At 43.6% G+C, this 16,834-nt stretch overlaps 1 protein-coding gene across 2 annotated transcripts in view; it reads left to right on the top strand.

Moving 5' to 3' along the window:
- The window catches only part of LOC109567044 (phospholipid-transporting ATPase IB), a 495,212-nt gene that overhangs the window by 64,701 nt on the left and 413,677 nt on the right, over positions 1–16,834 (top strand). For both annotated transcript variants that reach the window (XM_070800266.1, XM_070800264.1), the window contains exon 2: positions 438–582. In XM_070800266.1, the coding sequence (XP_070656367.1) occupies positions 438–582 (145 nt within the window). The remainder of the gene's footprint in view (positions 1–437; positions 583–16,834) is intronic.

Raw genomic sequence — 16,834 nt, 5'->3', positions numbered from 1 at the left:
TCTGGGCCTGGAGGGGGAGCTCGCCCGGGGGACGGGAGGCTCTGGTCTCTGCTCCACACATCCCCGCAGTCCACGGGGGCCCTGCCCCCATCCGTGCGCCCTTCACCATCCCCGCGGAGCCTGCGGGTCTGGCGCAGGGGCTGCAGGTTTGGGGAGGGGATGGAAGGAGGAGGGAAGGGGGAGGGAGGGGGGAAGGGGGAGGGAGCGGGGGGAGGGACGAGTGGGGGCGGGGCCGAGGTTCCCACCCGCGGAGAGGCTCCTCCGCCTGGGGACCAGCGGGCGGGGCGGGGCTGGCGCCCGTCTCCAGGGCAGCAGAGGGACTGGGTGGCGCGACGCCCGGAGCATCCTTCCAGCTAGTCCCCGCCCGCCGGTGCTGCCGCCGCTACCCTGCGTGACTTCTTTGTGTTTTGCGTTCTGCCCGCGCCTCTTCTCCGCAGGACCTGTCCGTCCTCCCCCGGGCTACAAGAAGGCAGACGATGAGATGTCCCGGGCCACGTCTGTTGGAGACCAGCTGGACGTACCAGCCCGCACCATTTACCTCAACCAACCGCATCTCAACAAATTCTGCGACAACCAGATCAGGTAGGAGAGGGCGGCCCAGTCGGAGCAATTCATTAATTCCCAGATAGGAGGGGGCTTGGCTTCCTCTGAAACCTCCGCAGGAGCCAAGCGAGCCCCCACCAGTGTCCCTGCGGCCGCCAGCCCCATCCCCGCCCCTCCCCACTCAAGCCCGGCAGTCTATACCCGCGTTTCCCACTGGGGTGTGGGAATATACCTTTCATCCTTCTGTCCTTTGCATTGGTTCTGTGTGCAGGCTGTCTGTGAGCCTGGAGGATGCTTGTAGGCTTCTGTCCTGGCGAAAATAAGCTTTCTTCTCTCTCTTCATCCCTGAGTGCCCTCCCAAGAACTCCCCCATCCCGTTTTAAGCCAATTTTTTTTAAAGACAATTTAAGCCTGTTTTAAGCTCTCCTTAGCAATTTGCCGACTGTAATGTGGCAGAGTGCTTTATAATGGATCCTTCCCATCACAAGAACTTGCATTCAGCTCTCAATGCCCAAGGCATTTGTTAAGAAGGCTTTCTTTGCTGGGAAACTTTGCCTAGAGTTAGCGGGAAGACGGATGGACACTAAGGTTTAGATGTCCGCTCTTTGCCGGCTGCTCTGTTGGATGCTTTAGTTACACTAGCTTTATGAAGCCTCATCACCTCTTGAAGAAGGCAGTCTTACCTTCACATGAGGAAACTGACATAGGAAGATAGATGTTAAAGGACTTGTGGCCATTTAGCTACCAAGTGGCAGAGCTGGACATAGAACCCAGCCTGTCTGGCTGCTGAGCTCAAAGTGTTTGTGCTGTGCAAAGCTAAATCTTTTAGGCACGGAAGTTGGCATGTTTGCAAGTTTCATTAAACTTTCAGGCTTCGACAACTTTATCCCTGAGAGGGACTTCAGAGGATGTGGTTCTGTGAGTGGCTCCGAAGCGCGTGCTCAGGTGCAGAGAAGGGAGGCGATGGGTCAGGTTTGCCAGGACTGTGTGTGTGTGTAACTGAATTCCAGGCCAGGGCTCTCTCCTAAAAGCTGGGGCTAAAACTTTGTTGTGTGTTGTGTCACCCTGAAACCTTAGCACTTGGACTTAGCCTGAGATCTTTATTCAGAAAGGCCTAGCTGTTGGGTGTTATTGTCGTTTCATAAGGTTGGGGGTAAAATAATGGTGCCTATATTGTGCAGAAGTGACACTTATTAAAAGTGTTAGATAATCCTGACTTTATTTTGGGTTTTAAGAATGGCCATTGGGACCTATTTTTTACTTAAATGTGTAGCTTGGAAGAACACCTGAGGCCAAAATTCAAGGATGAGGGGGTTTGGTTTGAGATGCAGAGCAGCACACGTGAGTTACTGCTTCACCCACTATGATAGTGCTAATCAAAAAGACAGTAGCAAGTGCGGGCGAGAATGGGAGGAAATGGGACCCCTCCTACATTGCTGGCGGGAATGAAAAGTGGTGCGGCTGCTTTGAAAAACAGTTGGGCAGTCTCTTAAAAGGTTAAATGTAAAGTTACACATGATCCAGCCATTCGAGGTGTATATACCCAAGAGAAAGGAAATCACACATCCACACAAAACTGGGTGCAGATGTTCATAGCAGATTCATCAGAGTGGCCCAAAGGGGAGACAACCCAGGTGTCTGTCAACTGACAAATGAATAAATAGAACGTGGTATGTCCATATAGTGGAATGTCATTTGGCCACAAAGAGGAATGTAGTACTAAAGCATGGATTAACTTTGAACACATTGTGCTAAGAGAAAAGCCATAACAGGTCTCATGTATGATTGCATTTATATGAAGCATCCAAAAGAGGCAAATCCATTGGGACAAAAGATAGACTAGTGGTTTCTAGGGTGGAGGACGAGGTTGGGAAAAGAGGAGAGACCGTAATATACGTGGGGTTTCATTGTGGGGTGATGGATCCACAACTCTGTGAAACACACTTACACCATCCGGAATCTTGCATTGACAGCATAGTTCCATTTCCTCAGACTTTGTCTGTGTTTCTAACTTTAAGATGTTTTCAAGTAGTGTTTTTGCCTTGTTGTTGTTCAGTTGCTAAGTCACATCTGGCTCTTTGCGACCCCTTGGACTGCAACACACCAGGCTCCCCTGTCCTTCACTGTCTCCTAGAGTTTGCTCAGATTCATGTCCATTGAGTCGGTGATGCCATCCAGCCATCTCATTCTCTGTCATCCCCTTCTCCTTTTGCCTTTGATCTCTCCCAGCATCAGGGTCTTTTCCAATGAGTCAGCTCTTCGAATCAAGTGGCCAAAGTATTGGAGCTTCAGCTTCAGCAACAGTGAATATTCAGGGTTGATTTCCTTTAGGATTGATTGGTTTGATCTTGTAGTCCTAGGAACTCTCAAGCGTCTTTTGACTACTTCCTATTAATTTTCTTAATTTCAGTATTCATTTGTGGATACTTAAAGCTGGGAGAAAGAAATAGGGGTCTTTGTTTTTTGTCTAAATTCTCTAGTTCCCATGGAAGGTGAAGATTTTTTAAAGTCTAGGTAATGGGGTCTCACAACCTGTTCTTTAATTGACTCACATTGACATTTAAAAAAATTTTATGTATTTATTTTTTATTGAAGTATCATTGGTTTGCAATGTTAGTTTCAGGTGTACAGCAAAGCAATCAGTTCTACACACAGCTCTCTGTATACATGTATATGTATAAATCCTTTTCCAGATTTTTTTCCATCATAGGTTATTATAAGATATTGAGTATAGTTCCCTACGCTATACAGTAGGTCCTTGTTAGATCTATCTATCTCTATATATATAGTTGGGTGTATATGTTAATCCAAAGCTACTAATTTATCCCTCCTCCCATCTTTCCCTTTTGGTGACCATAAGTTTGTTGCGTGTGTCTGAAGACTCACTGACTTTTGAGACTGATTTTTATATCAGAGATTTCCAGTGGCTGTTTGTTATACAGTTTCATTTGTACCTTTTTGGAGTGGGGGAAGGCTAAATGGGAGTATACCATAGGTGGGCTAGGAATAAAGTAGGTAGACATAACCATTCCTTATTATGTGAGTGTACAATTGAATTAGTTAAATACTCTTACAGTTCATACAGTTTCTCAGTTCATGGCTTATGCTGTGAGCATCGGTTTCAGAATACATGGAATAGGCTTTTGGAAATTAAGGGGTGTTGCCTGCTGTCCTAGAATATGGTCTTCCAATTTTTACTTTATCTTGACTGTATTTAATTAGGAATTACTAATGGTAATATGACTCATTGTTCATTAAAGAATTGATTTTAAAGCTTCTTGACATTATGGTGTAAGGATTTTATAAAATGTTGAGCAGCACTGTTTCAGCACTGGACCATTCATTTTATAAAATACTGATTAAAAAAAATAAGGCTTCTTATCTTGGTCATGAATGTTTGCTGAAAGTTGATAAAGCTACTGAAAGGGATATTTTCATTAAAGGGAGTTGATATAGGATTTCTTTTTCTTAATAGCTTTTCCTTGAGAAAACACTGATGGATTTTCTTGGTGGGTCAGAGAGTGTCATCCCAGGTGGCTGGCATCTAAATGGAGGCTTTTGAGAAGAAGGACCACGTGATCGGTGGAGGGGGGTGTTGGGGTTGTCTGGCATATTTGACACTCTGCCCTTCCAAAGGCTGGCCTTCCTGGGGCCCCAGCTCTCACTTATCTTCCCCCATCCCAGGGCCTCCCTGGAAGGAACCTGGTGATGGTGACAGTTGCTCTCTTGACTACCTTCTTGGGCAGCTGGTGTTTTGACTTCACTAGAGGGACTGGAGTTTGCCAGGAAGGGATATGGTGGTTGGGTGTTTGGGGAGGTTGGTGAGGGCAGGAAGGTACCATTAGAGCAGGGATGGATGGTCTGGGGTTAGCGTTTGGACTGGTGTGTCTGTCCAAGGAAGAGGTGCCACCAGGCTAGTGGGAGTGAGAAGGCCACTGCCTGGGTTGACTGTGGCCTTGGCAGCCCCAGGGGAATGCCAGTTGTGGTGACTCAAATTCCAAGCTGTTTCCTGAAATTCTGGGAGGGTCTATGCTATGTAAACAGATGTCTCTCTAAATCTTGTTCTTGACACTTGACACCAGCATTTAATTTGACCTGAAGTTGTGGTAGGATGAAGTTTTCCATTACTGAAGCCAGTGAATTTAGATTATCATAATTATGGAGACACATAACATGGTCTTTTCTTGTGTGTGTGCTAAGTCATTTCAGACGGTCCAACTCTTTCTGACCCCATAGACTGTAGCCCACCAGGTTCCTTTGTCCGTAGGATTCTCCAGGCAAGAATACTGGAGTGAGTTGCCATTCTCTCCCCCAGGGGATCTTGTAGGGATTGATTTTTCTAGGACCTTAACTGTGAAGATGGTAGTTGTCTTCCATCATCCAGAAATGAGTAGATTTTGCAGTGTAATTATTACATCTGTACATGTACGATTATATGTATGTCTACTCTACAAGATTCCTTTTCTGAAGTGTACAATCCCATCGCCTTTAAAATTGGACAGGTTTATTGAGAGATAATTCACATACGATATAATTTCGCCCATTTGAAGGATACAGTTTTGTGGCTTTTAGTATATTCAGAATAGTACACACATCACCACCACTTCAGAACATTCTGTCATTTCTCAAAGAAACTGTTCCTATGGCTGTCATATCCTAGTCCCTTTCTCTCCATGCTTGAGACAGCCACTAACCTACTTCCTATCTCTGTAGATTTTCTGTTCTGGATAAGCATTTTAAGTTAAATATTAAATGCTTATAGAAAGTTTGATATTTAGAGAAACTTGGTATTCATTATTCTTGATGGAGAATAATTAATTTCATGTATCTATATCTTAAATGTTTCAAGTTAAATTTTTTTCCAGAAAGTATCTTCATGATTTATTGGTCAAAGGAATGGGCAATGTTTATGCCATCAAGTTCAGTGCAGTCTTTTTATGCGAATGTCAGCACACCATGTAAAACAGTGAGTTTCAAGGCTATCAAATGGTTTTCTCCAGTGTCTGAAATGAGGTCTTCAAAGCAAGTTAGGAATGTTTATAGATACTCAGTTTTGAATAAGTCATTCACTTCAGGTAGGAGTTTCAGGTAGCAAAAGTCTTCATTAAAGCAGCAAATCGAGCTTTGCCAAGCTATTGCATTGCTTTAGCTTCCTTTGTATTGAAAGAAAATGACTTCATGTGAATATTCTGTTGGTTTTGCCAGGATAAGATTGAAATAGAATTTTGCCTTTACAGAAAGGAGAATTGAGTATGGGGTGGTAGGTCTTGTAGCATCAGAGTTGTGCTGGGATCCTGATGTCTGAGAGGATATTTTTGTCTTAAGGAGTGAAGAGAACAGAGTCATCTTCAAAAGCACTTTGTGCATGAGTAGGGGTGGTAAGTGATGATACGGTACTGGGTCTAAGACCGTGGAGAACTTCAAGGAGCTGTGACTCTCCCTGGGCGGCTACCGCTGCAGAATTTAAGTGGAATCTGGTCTTCACAATGAAAGTGCTTACAGTTTAATAGAGAAAGAATACCAAGATGCTATTAACAACTCTAACTTCCTTTTGATTCACGTACAGATTGCTTTATTAAGAACCATGGTTTACAGATCTCACTTGAGATAGTTATCCTTGTCAAGATTGGTGAAGGTATATAAAAACCCTTATCAAGAATAGTTGATAAAGAGCTATACAGAAACATATATCTATTCTATTTCAGGTTCTTTTTCTATATAGGCTATTAGAGTATTGAAGAGAGTTCTCTGTGCGTAGCACCTTGTTATTTATCTATTTCCTATAACGTAGTATGTATATCGGAGAAGGTAGTGGCACCCCACTCCAGTACTCTTGCCTGGAAAATCCCATGGATGGAGGAGCCTGGTGGGCTGCAGTCCATGGGGTCGATAAGAGTCAGACACGACTGAGCGACTTCTTTCACTTTTCACTTTCATGCATTGGAGAAGGAAATGGCAACCCACTCCAGTGTTCTTGCCTGGAGAATCCCAGGGACGGGGAAGCCTGGTGGGCTGCCATCTCTGGGGTCACACAGAGTCGGACACGACTGAAGCGATTTAGCAGCAGCAGTACGTATATGTTAATCCCAACTTCCTTTGCATGTATCTTCCTGTCATTTACATAGAATTTGGCCAAGGAAAGAAAGTAAATACAATGCTGAACACCAGCCACCCCCCCACCCCAAACAGTCGATTATGTTGAAAGCATTGCTTTTACCTACTTTCAAATGACCAAGATTTTCCTCCATTTAATGTTCTTTTTATTTTTCTGTTTACTCATTTTTTTAATGAAGATTATATGTATTTAGAAAGTGAAAGTGTTAGTTGCTCAGTCATGTCGGACTCTTTGTGAACTCATGGACTGTAGCCTGCCAGGGTCCTTTGTCCATAGGATTCTTCAGGTAAAAATACTGGTGGGTTGTCATTCCCTTCTCCAGGGGATCTTCCGGACCTAGGGATTGATCCTTGGTCTCCTGCATTGCACTCGGATTCTTTACCGTCTGAACCATCAGAGAAGCCCCAATATAAATATATTTTTGATTTATTTTAAATATTTTTTAATGAAAATTGTATGTATTTAAGACATACAAAATGAGATTTGATTTATGTAGTGAAAAGCTACAGTTTAGCTAATCTCTTCACATAGTTACCATTCACTGTTTTTTAGTTTAGAGCCATATGAGTGCAGGCTAAGTTGCTTCAGTTGTATCTGACTCTGTGAGGCCCTATGGACTGCAACCCACCTCTGTCAGGAATTCTCCAGGCAAGAATACTGGAGTGGGTTGCTGTGCCCTCCTCCAGGGGATCTTCCAGACCCAGGGATTGAACCCACGTCTCTTACATCTAACCTGCATTGTCAGGCAGGTTCTTTACCACCGGTGCCATCTGGGAAGCCCTTAGAGCCATATATCTAGTCTCCAAACCAGGCACTCCTATCTTATACTTCCTGAACATGAATGTCACAGTATACTGAGAATCCTTACTTTATACAAGCCAGTAGCAATTAAGGCCACAGAAGCTGCTTGTAATTAGAACTCTTACCAGGTTTGCACCCCTGGACAAGGCTTTTGAGGCATTCTGCAGGCAAAAGCATTCAAACTCAGGGCCTTTGGCATTGTATAGTTTGGTAATCAAACACTTGAGCTTTCTTGAAATATATTATTTTTAGAAACAGAAAATCGTGTCAGCCTTGGGCCAGTTTTGTATTTGTTTCTAAGGAAACAGCAGATGTCTAGGGGAGTTGACGGGTGATTTCTTCATCAAGTTGACCCTTGTATGGGTAGACCCGGTGCATATTTTGAATTTAATATTCAAAACTAAAAGCACAGACTAAAACGTCTGTGCCGTTCTGATCTGTAAAAACTGGGAAAGGTGCTGGGTTTGAGTTCTGGTCACTAACTTATTTCCCCTTGTCCCTGATCGCAGATTTTGTTAACTTTTAACATCCTCTGTGAACTTAAGTACTTCTGATCTTTACCCATGAAAAGAATGAAGCATCAGGATTTGTGAAAAACGCAAGTTAAAATTAACATAAGTGGAGGAGACTAGGGCGATGTGACAACTAAATGCAGTATCAGTTCTAAATCAGATCTTGGAACAGAAAAGGTCCACTGGAAGAAGCACTGGAATTTTTTTTTTAATTGAAGTATAATCGATTTACAGGGTTGTTTTGATTTCTATTGTACAACAAAGTGATTCAGTTATACATACACGTACATTCTTTCCCCTGTCCTTTTCCATTATGGTTTATCTCAGGATATTGAATATAGTTCCCTGTGCTGTACAGTAGGACCTCGTTGTTTATCTGTTCTATATATAATAGTTTGCATCTGCTAATCACAGACTCCCAATCCATCCCCCTCTCCCCCTGCCCCCTGCCCCCTTGGCAACCATGAGTCTGTTCTCTATGACTGTGAGTCTGTTCTGTTTCACAGATATGTTCATTTTATGTTGTATTTTAGATTCCACATATAAGTGATATCATCTGGTATTTACCTTTCTCTTTCTGACTTAGTATGATTGTCTCTGGGTCCATCCGTGTTTCTATAAATGGCATTATTTTGTTCTTTTTTATGACTGAGTAATATTCGATTAAATGTATGTAACACTAGTGAACTTGAACTTTGTAATTTGGGGTATTCTTATGCTGATGCCATTATATTAGTTTTGATCTAATTTTATCTAGATTATACTGTGGTGATTGAAGATACTGACATGGGGGCAGGGTGAAGGTTTATGGCAGCTCTGTACTATATTTGTAACTTCTGTGACTATAAACTTATCTCAAGATAAAAATATATTAAAAATTAACAAGAACTGTCTGGAAGATTAGGAATGAAATGCTCAACTCTCATCTTTCTGTTGGATGCTATGGGAAGTGTTGGGTCCTTATTGGAGAGAGCTGTGTGTTTGAAGGGGAGGTAGTCAGGGAGACTGGACTCCTATCTGCACACATTTATCATGATGCTGACCAGACAGGGAGACAGCATCCCCTTAACTGGCAGTACTGGAGTTTGTTTCCATAACGTCCGATCTAACTGTGTTGAAGTTGAAAAAGTAGAACTGTGGGCTACAGAAAATGATGCAGAGTTCAGTCTTATGAGCTTTTGTGTACTGATCTAGAAAGTAGCCTCTAAGTGTTCATTCTACTGCTTCTGGTTGAGTCACTCAATAGACAGCAGAAGCTTACTCAGAAATGCCAATCAGCAGCCCTTTCAAGAGGGACAATGCTTCTGGAGAACAAAAGGCGAGGGCTGACCACTGCAGAGAAATTTCCTGAAATTGTGAGGTTGGGTTTGATAATTTAAATGCTGATCTACCCTTTTCTGCTAAATGAAAGCCTCATCACAACTCAGACTGTAGGCTTTTAGCTACCCTTGTGCTGTGCTGTGGTTAGTCGCTCAGTCGTGTTGGACTCCAGGCTCCTCTGTCCATGGGATTCTCCAGGCAAGGATACTGGAGTGGGTTGCCATGCCCTCCTCCAAGTATCTTTCCAACCCAGGGATTGAACCCAGGTCTCCCACATTGCAGGCGGATTATTAGATGTAATTAGGGAGGGATTTGGGACTGACCTTGGGATGCTGTGGTTTATCCTTTGGAGAAATTATTATCTGTATCCTCGGTGTTCATCCTCCACAAGCTCCTGGAGTGTTGGCTGGCTCGGGCTTTCAGACCTGCCTGAGGTAGGATGACATCTGGGGAGGGACCCTCCCTTTCTCACGTCAGCTCTGCATCTGTATCAGTGATCTCCACACTTTTCTGATCACATGGCCCATCAGTAAAACTTTTTACCATGAACCTGTACTATGTCTATTTAACTATCTGTCTATATGTGTTACCAGGCTTCCCTGGTGGCACAGTGGTAAAGAATCCACCCGCAATGCAGGAGATCCAGGTTCAATCCCTGGGTCAGGAAGATCCTCTGGAGAAGAAAATGGCAACCCACTCCAGTGTTGCCTGGAAAATCCCATGGACAGAAGAGCCTGGTGGCTGGCTGCCCATGTAGTCGAAAAAGAGTCGGACATGACTGAGTGACTAACACTTTGACTTGATATGTGTTACAGTTCTTGTCTGAAGACCCAGTATGTATTGACCAAGATTTCTTGGTTAAGAATTGTGGATGTCAGTCCATATTGTTGGTAACTTTCTTGATTTTTGAATACTTTGGGCTGATTTATCAGATTTGATTAAATTATCCTGACACAACCTGGAAACATGATTTTGAAGGGCTTTTCTTTCCTGGAAGTGCCGGTCCTGCTGTCTGTGGGCTTGTCATTAGTTTATCATCTTCAGTCTGCAGTTTGCTTCATTGCATCTGTCTTAAGCCCCTTGTTCTTTTTCGGAGGGTTGGTTGGGTTGAAATGAGGTAAATTAATCATCAGTGTAACTAGCTGGACACAGAAACGGAAACATGTCGTGATAAGCAGAGAGAACAGCCAGGGAGGGCCCCTCCGTTACTCCCCGTCTTAAGTCGTCTCGGCCATCGTGACAGAACACTGTAGACTGGGGGCTTACACCTCAGAGATGCATTTGCTCACAGTTCTAGCAGCTGGAAGTCCAAGATGAGGGGGCCATCAGGGTCAGGTCTGGTGAGGACCCTCTTCCTGGCTTGCAGACAGCCTCCTTCTCACATGGTGAGGAGCGAGAGAGACCAGGCTTTCTGGTGTCTCTTCCTGGGCAGGCAGCAGTCACATATGAGGGCTCAGCCTCCTGACCTCATCTCAATGTCATCACCTCTCAATGGCCCCATCTACCAAGGATGAGGGCGTGGACCTGTGGATTCAGGGGACACAGTTCAGTCCACAGCACCCCACCCACACTGTTATGGTGCTCCCCTTGCAGCTCGGGTACCAGTGTCAACACATTCAGTAAATGTTAGTAAAGCGTACTTTTTGGAGGCGCATGTACATATAAGCTGTAAAACTTCCTCCCGCACTCCCCGGTGGAACCATCTGCTTTAGATTCTCTTTCTTGGGGAAAACCTGTCCTGCCCAGTCAGCCTAAACAGCCATAGACTGATCACAGAAGGGAGATTTGAGCTCCGCTTCCAGGCCTGCGTTGGTCTGTATGTGGGAGGGTGTGAGCCCCCTTCTATCAGGAGTGATGTATGATGGGGTGGGCTAGGGGGTGGCCTGTGGCTCTGAGGGGTGGGGGAAAGCTGCCTGCGGGTGACCAGTGAGCTGGGTTGGAGGTGAGTAGCAGTTGATGTTGGAAGGGCAGAAGGTCTATGAGCCACGTGTGTGCTTTTCCAGAAACCATGTGGATGATACTTGAGGTGCCTGGAAGGGCCAGGCTCCAGAGGAGGGTTAGCTGTAGCCAGGAAAGTTTTTAAAGGAACAAGTGACAGTGATCCTTTCTGTCTCAGACCCTTCTGCCTGACTCAGTTACATAAGGGAATATTCCTTAAATTGGATAATTTAAGGAATCAAAAAATTCCTTCTTTAATTCTGCTCCTGCAAAGGGTGGAGGCTTTGAAAGTATTGTCTAGCATATGAAATGTGTTACCAAGCTCTGACAGTTTAAAAATAGAGCTCTTTGCTTGAAAAGAGGAAGGCTGTCGACTGAGTAGTATATCCTTACTTCCTTAATATTCCATCTCTGTTAGAATAGTTAAGCCTGAATTTTTAATGTTGCCGTTACAAATTAGAGTTCATTAATCATTCTAGTATTGATATATCAGAATAAATTGAAGTATTTCATAAAACAAGCATGGCCAGGGCAGACAGAAACATGGACTTCTCTCAGTGTTCTTTTTTTGCCTGTCAGCTGTCACAGGATTTCACTGCTGCTGGGATTTCAGTAACATTTTATTCATTCTGTTTCCTTAGATGTTTCAGGATAAATAATTTTAAGGACAGGAAGGTGTGTGTGTGTGTGTGTGTGTGTGTGTGTGTGTGTATGTATGTGTATACAGTTATTCTCTATATGGAGGTCTTGACATGAGTCAGCTATGTTTATAAGCCAAATATTGTCAATATTGAGAAGTCAGGAAACTCCAAGGCAAAGATAACAACATGAGACCTTCCTTCTGTTGTCTTAACCAGTCTCTTTCCTCCATTCTGTGTAAATGTGTGTCTAGGCATTCCCACACCAGAAACTCTCACTTAGTACTTGTAACTCATTTGCCTACATTTGAACACCTGTTGGATAAGGCAGAAGGGTTGGAGAAGTTGGCTACCATATTTTTGCCCTTAAAACTGTACCTGAAAACTCTAATAAAACTGCATGCTCATGCTGAACTTTGAGGACATGGTGAGAAAGTTTGATGTTCATCAGCTGCTGACCATTTATTCATGTTTCTAATTCCAGTTTCTGAGGACAGTGTATTTTGACTTTTGTGGTCCATCTGATAGTCTTTCTTTGGACGGTTCATGGACACAATATAATGCTGCACAGGTTTGTTTCACACGTCATACACTTAACTAGACAAGAAACTGTTTTTTAATACAGTGCTGGTGTTTGCCATCAAGTAAAATAAATGTTTTACAGAAATCAACGCATGACGTCTACGGATTTTGGAACAGTGGATTGCTTTATAAGAAAGTTAGCGGACTTTGATCTTAATTCATAATCCCTTCTATGTAAATAGTCCGAAGATACTGACTTAGCATTCTTCACAGCCAAATATGTTTTTTCCCACAGTGGTTGAAGACAGATTGATTATGCATCACCCGTTCTTTTGAACTGCTTTGGTAAGGGACCTCAGGAATTTTGGTGTTTTGAGGTATTGTGATTAGAAAAAATGAACACGATAAGAATGTCTAGGGTTTTTGAGAAACTCATATCCTGTTTACTTTTTGAAATACATGGGCTGTTTAAAAAATTAGCCTAAAAATGGATTCACAAACGTCCCTGGAATAATGTTTATGACATACTGAGCAGAGTAGTGGTTAAGTGAGCTTTGTCATAACGTCTAAGATGTATTCTCTGCCTAGCAAGACTTTGAAGATAGCCTCTGACAAAGGGGGTGAGGGTGGGTGAGGAATGTATTGGGAGTTTGGGATTGGAGATGCAAACCATTATGTACAGAATAGATAATCCACAAGGTCCTACGGTACAGCACAGGGAACTGAATATCACAGGATATTCAGTATCCTGTGATAAACCATAATGGAAAAGAATATGTAAAATAATATATGTAACTGAATCACTCTGCTTTATAGCAGAAATTAACACATCATTGTAAATCAACTATACGTCCATAAATTGTTTTTTAAAAGTGAATTGTCTCTGAAATCTTTTTGCCAGGCTTATGTAGCCCATAAATGATGAAATACATTTTTGTGAAATCTTTGCAAAATGGCATCAGTGCCAGTGGTCACTTTTTTGCCCTCAATTTCTTGTTATCATGCTTGCAATCCACAGGCTGTACTGTGCTTCTCATTTCCTGTTGTATAGCTGGGGAGACCAGGAGATATATATCACCCCCAAATAAATAAATAAATAAATAACCTTACACTGCATAAGAAAGCGCGGGGCTCTGATTTCTGCTGGAAACTAGCACTTGGTGATTTTGAAGGTGGTCTCATTTTCACCCTATCCTGCAGAATAGAAAATATGTATTCTTGTCCCATGTTCTTTTCATTATGGTTTATCCCAGGAGGGTTTCATATCACGGAAGCCTGTCTTTCTTATTTCACATCCTCCCACCCTCCTTGGCAAGTCCAGCCCCTCTCAGCCCCACAGCGCTGCACTGACTTCTCTGTTGGGGACTTAGCTGGCTGGGTGCATCACATCTGTTGTTATGGCTGACTCCCCAGCTCCTCTGTATCATCCTTGATGGCAAAGTCTATCCACTTTACCCAGCATCCTCCCCAGGACCCAGTCCCCATGCTGGCCATTCGGAAGCTGGAAGTCCTTGCTGACTGACTTTGCTCCACAGGTGAAGGTCGGAACTGAGCAGAAAATAGGAATTGGCTTCACACATTGTTCTAAGATTTCCCTTTCTATTTAATTGCTTATTGAACAGAGCTGAACCCCCAAAGCAATTACTTAAACCTTGGAAATTGATGCTTTATGTGGTTTTGATGTTTTGCTTTTATTTATGAAGTACTCTTGAAAGGTGGGAGGTGTGCTGAGTTAAATGCTTTTCATATCAGTTCTTCAAACTTAACAGATTGATATTTGCTCTCCAGGGTGGGTGGCTTTGGGATTTAATGTGATCGCTGGCATCCTTAGTCATTTCTGTCCTTCAAAGTTTAAAATGTGTTCATTCGACAAATTTATTTTTAGTCCCTAGTGTACCAGTCCTTGAGCTGCCACTGGGGATATGAGGGTAAAGCAAGACATCTGTGACTAGTCTCTCCCCGCTCCTTTTTTTTTTTTTTTTTTGCTTTAGTTTTTTGGACAGGCTTATGTGCAAGTGACGACTGAGGGATCACATGTGTTGTCCACACCTGAGTCCTACCTAATTGCTTATCAAGCAGAATCAACCCCCCAGAGCTAGTTGCCCTCTGCTTTCTGGCTCACACCCCCAGCCCCTTAGCAGAGGAGTTCTAGAAACTGGAGACTCAGATCAGCCTTCCTGGCGTTTGTAACTTTTGTTGCCATGGCACCTTCCTCTTAGGCTCTCCTTGGGGTACAGACTCTGCACAGGCAAGGGGGCCAGGTTCCCATGTCCAAGCCTTCACCCCAAGCAGAGGCTGGGTGGGAAGGGTGGGCAAGGTGGAGCTGGGGTCCCCACTTCACAGGAAGACGTGCAAGGAAAGGGTCTGTATCTCACCTGAGCCTCACAGTCCATGGAGGACTAAGGAGCCATCTGCCTGAAATGCAAGCAGTAAAACAAACTAAAAGTCTGTCTGCTATGCATTGGCTCGTGCACCAGCAGTGGTCAGCAATGTTGGCAATAAAAATACTCCTTCCTGAAGAAGTCTTCAGTTGAACTAAGGTCTAAACAATTGCAGGGATGATTAGGTTCAAATCAGTTCAGTCACTCAGTCATGTCTGACTCTTTGAGACCGGGAAGCAGCACGACAGGCTTCCCGGTCCATCACCAACTCCTGGAGCTTGCTCAAACTCATGTCCATCAAGTCGGTGATACCATCCAACCATCTCATCCTCTGTCATCTGCTTCTCCTCCTGCCTTCAATCTTTCCCAGCACCAGGGTCTTTTCCAATCAGTCTGTTCTTTGCATCAGGTGGCCAAAGTAATGAAGCTTCAGCTTCAGCATCAGTCCTTCCAATGAATATTCAGGACTGATTTCCTTTAGGATGAACTGGTTGGACCTCCTTGCAGTCCAAGGGACTCTCAAGAGTCCTCTCCAACACCACAGTTCAAAAGCATCAATTCTTTGGTGCTCAGCTTTCCTTATAGTCCAACTCTCACATCCATATGTGACTACTGGAAAAACCATAGCTTTGACTACACAGACCTTTGTTGGCAAAGGAATGTCTCTGCTTTTTAATATGCTGTCTAGGTTGGTCATAGCTTTTCTTCCAAGGAGCAAACATCTTAATTTTATGGCTGCAATCACCATCTGCAGTGATTTTGGAGCCCAAGAAAATAAAATCTGTCACTGTTTCCATTGTTGCCCAATCTATTTGCTGCCGGGGACCAGCCCCGGCTGATCCAGGGTATTCGAAGGAGAGACGGCATAGGCGAAGATCAGGAAACAACTGCTTAATTAAACGTTAATTAAGGATATAAAGAGTAATAAAATGAGGATAGCTCAGTGAGGAAATTCAGTGGAGAAAAGAGGCTGAAATAAGGATAGCTCAGTGAGGAAATTCAGTGTAGAAAAGAAGCTAAATAATTCAGCCAGAAGGTAAGAGAAAGAACGACATGGTGAGACCAAGTTTCGGTGAACAAGGCCCGCACTTTATTTTCCAAAAGCTTAGGTGATTTGCATCATCTTCTGGCCCGGAGGCCTGTTAACATTTTAAGACCCTTTCTTCAGAAAACTTATTTTTCTCTAAAGGTGATTGGTCAGGAGCCACCCTCCAAAAGCATTAGATAAAGTTGCATTCCTACAGAGCAAAGGTGTGGTGGGCTATAACAAGAAAAAGAATTAACTCAAGGGTCCCAGGTTACAAACATTAAAGCTACTACTTACACCAATTATATTAATCAATACACTGCCAGGGACACAGCAGGTAAGGGATATGGAAACTTAGCAGCAAACATTGGCTCAACAAGTGAAAATCCCTTCACCAATACAATTTCTAATCAATCTTTTAACTACTCAAAAGAATCTGTGTTTAGACAGTTTAGAACATCTCCTGCCTCTCACAGTTGGGAGGCTCTGAACAATCATACGTGGCCGGAAAAACCTATTCAGGCAGGCTAGAGGATTTCCAAAGGAGTTTGTAGGTTGAAACACTGTCACACCCAGGAATTATTAACTGGAGCTGTAAGCTAACTTTTTTCAGAGAGGTAGTGGGGGACAGCCCCCCGTAAAGTCAGAGGTGTAGGTGAGAGCACAAAGCAGAAAGTAGGCAGACTCTGGTTTTGGGTGTAAATGCTCGAGAATTTCCAGGGGGACTCCTGAGGCTCGATCCCGCCTTTGCGTATGCCGAGCCTCCTTCCTCATGACCTTTGTCATGGGCGGAGTTCCTCACTTGCTCCCAGCAGTGATAGAATTCCAGTTGAGCTATTCCAGATCCTGAAAGATGATGCTGTGGAAAGTGCTGCACTCAATATGCAATATGCACTCAATATGCAATATGCCGGCTCCCGGCAATTTGCCATGAAGTGATGGGACTGGATGCCATGATCTTAGCTTTTTGAATGTTGAGTTTTAAGTCAGCTTTTTCACTCACCTCTTACTTTCATCAAGAGACTCTTTAGTTCTTC

Source organism: Bos indicus, chromosome 12 (assembly GCF_029378745.1).
Source record: "Bos indicus isolate NIAB-ARS_2022 breed Sahiwal x Tharparkar chromosome 12, NIAB-ARS_B.indTharparkar_mat_pri_1.0, whole genome shotgun sequence".
Lineage (NCBI taxonomy): Eukaryota > Metazoa > Chordata > Mammalia > Artiodactyla > Bovidae > Bos > Bos indicus.
This window is presented reverse-complemented; position numbering and strand designations above follow the sequence as displayed.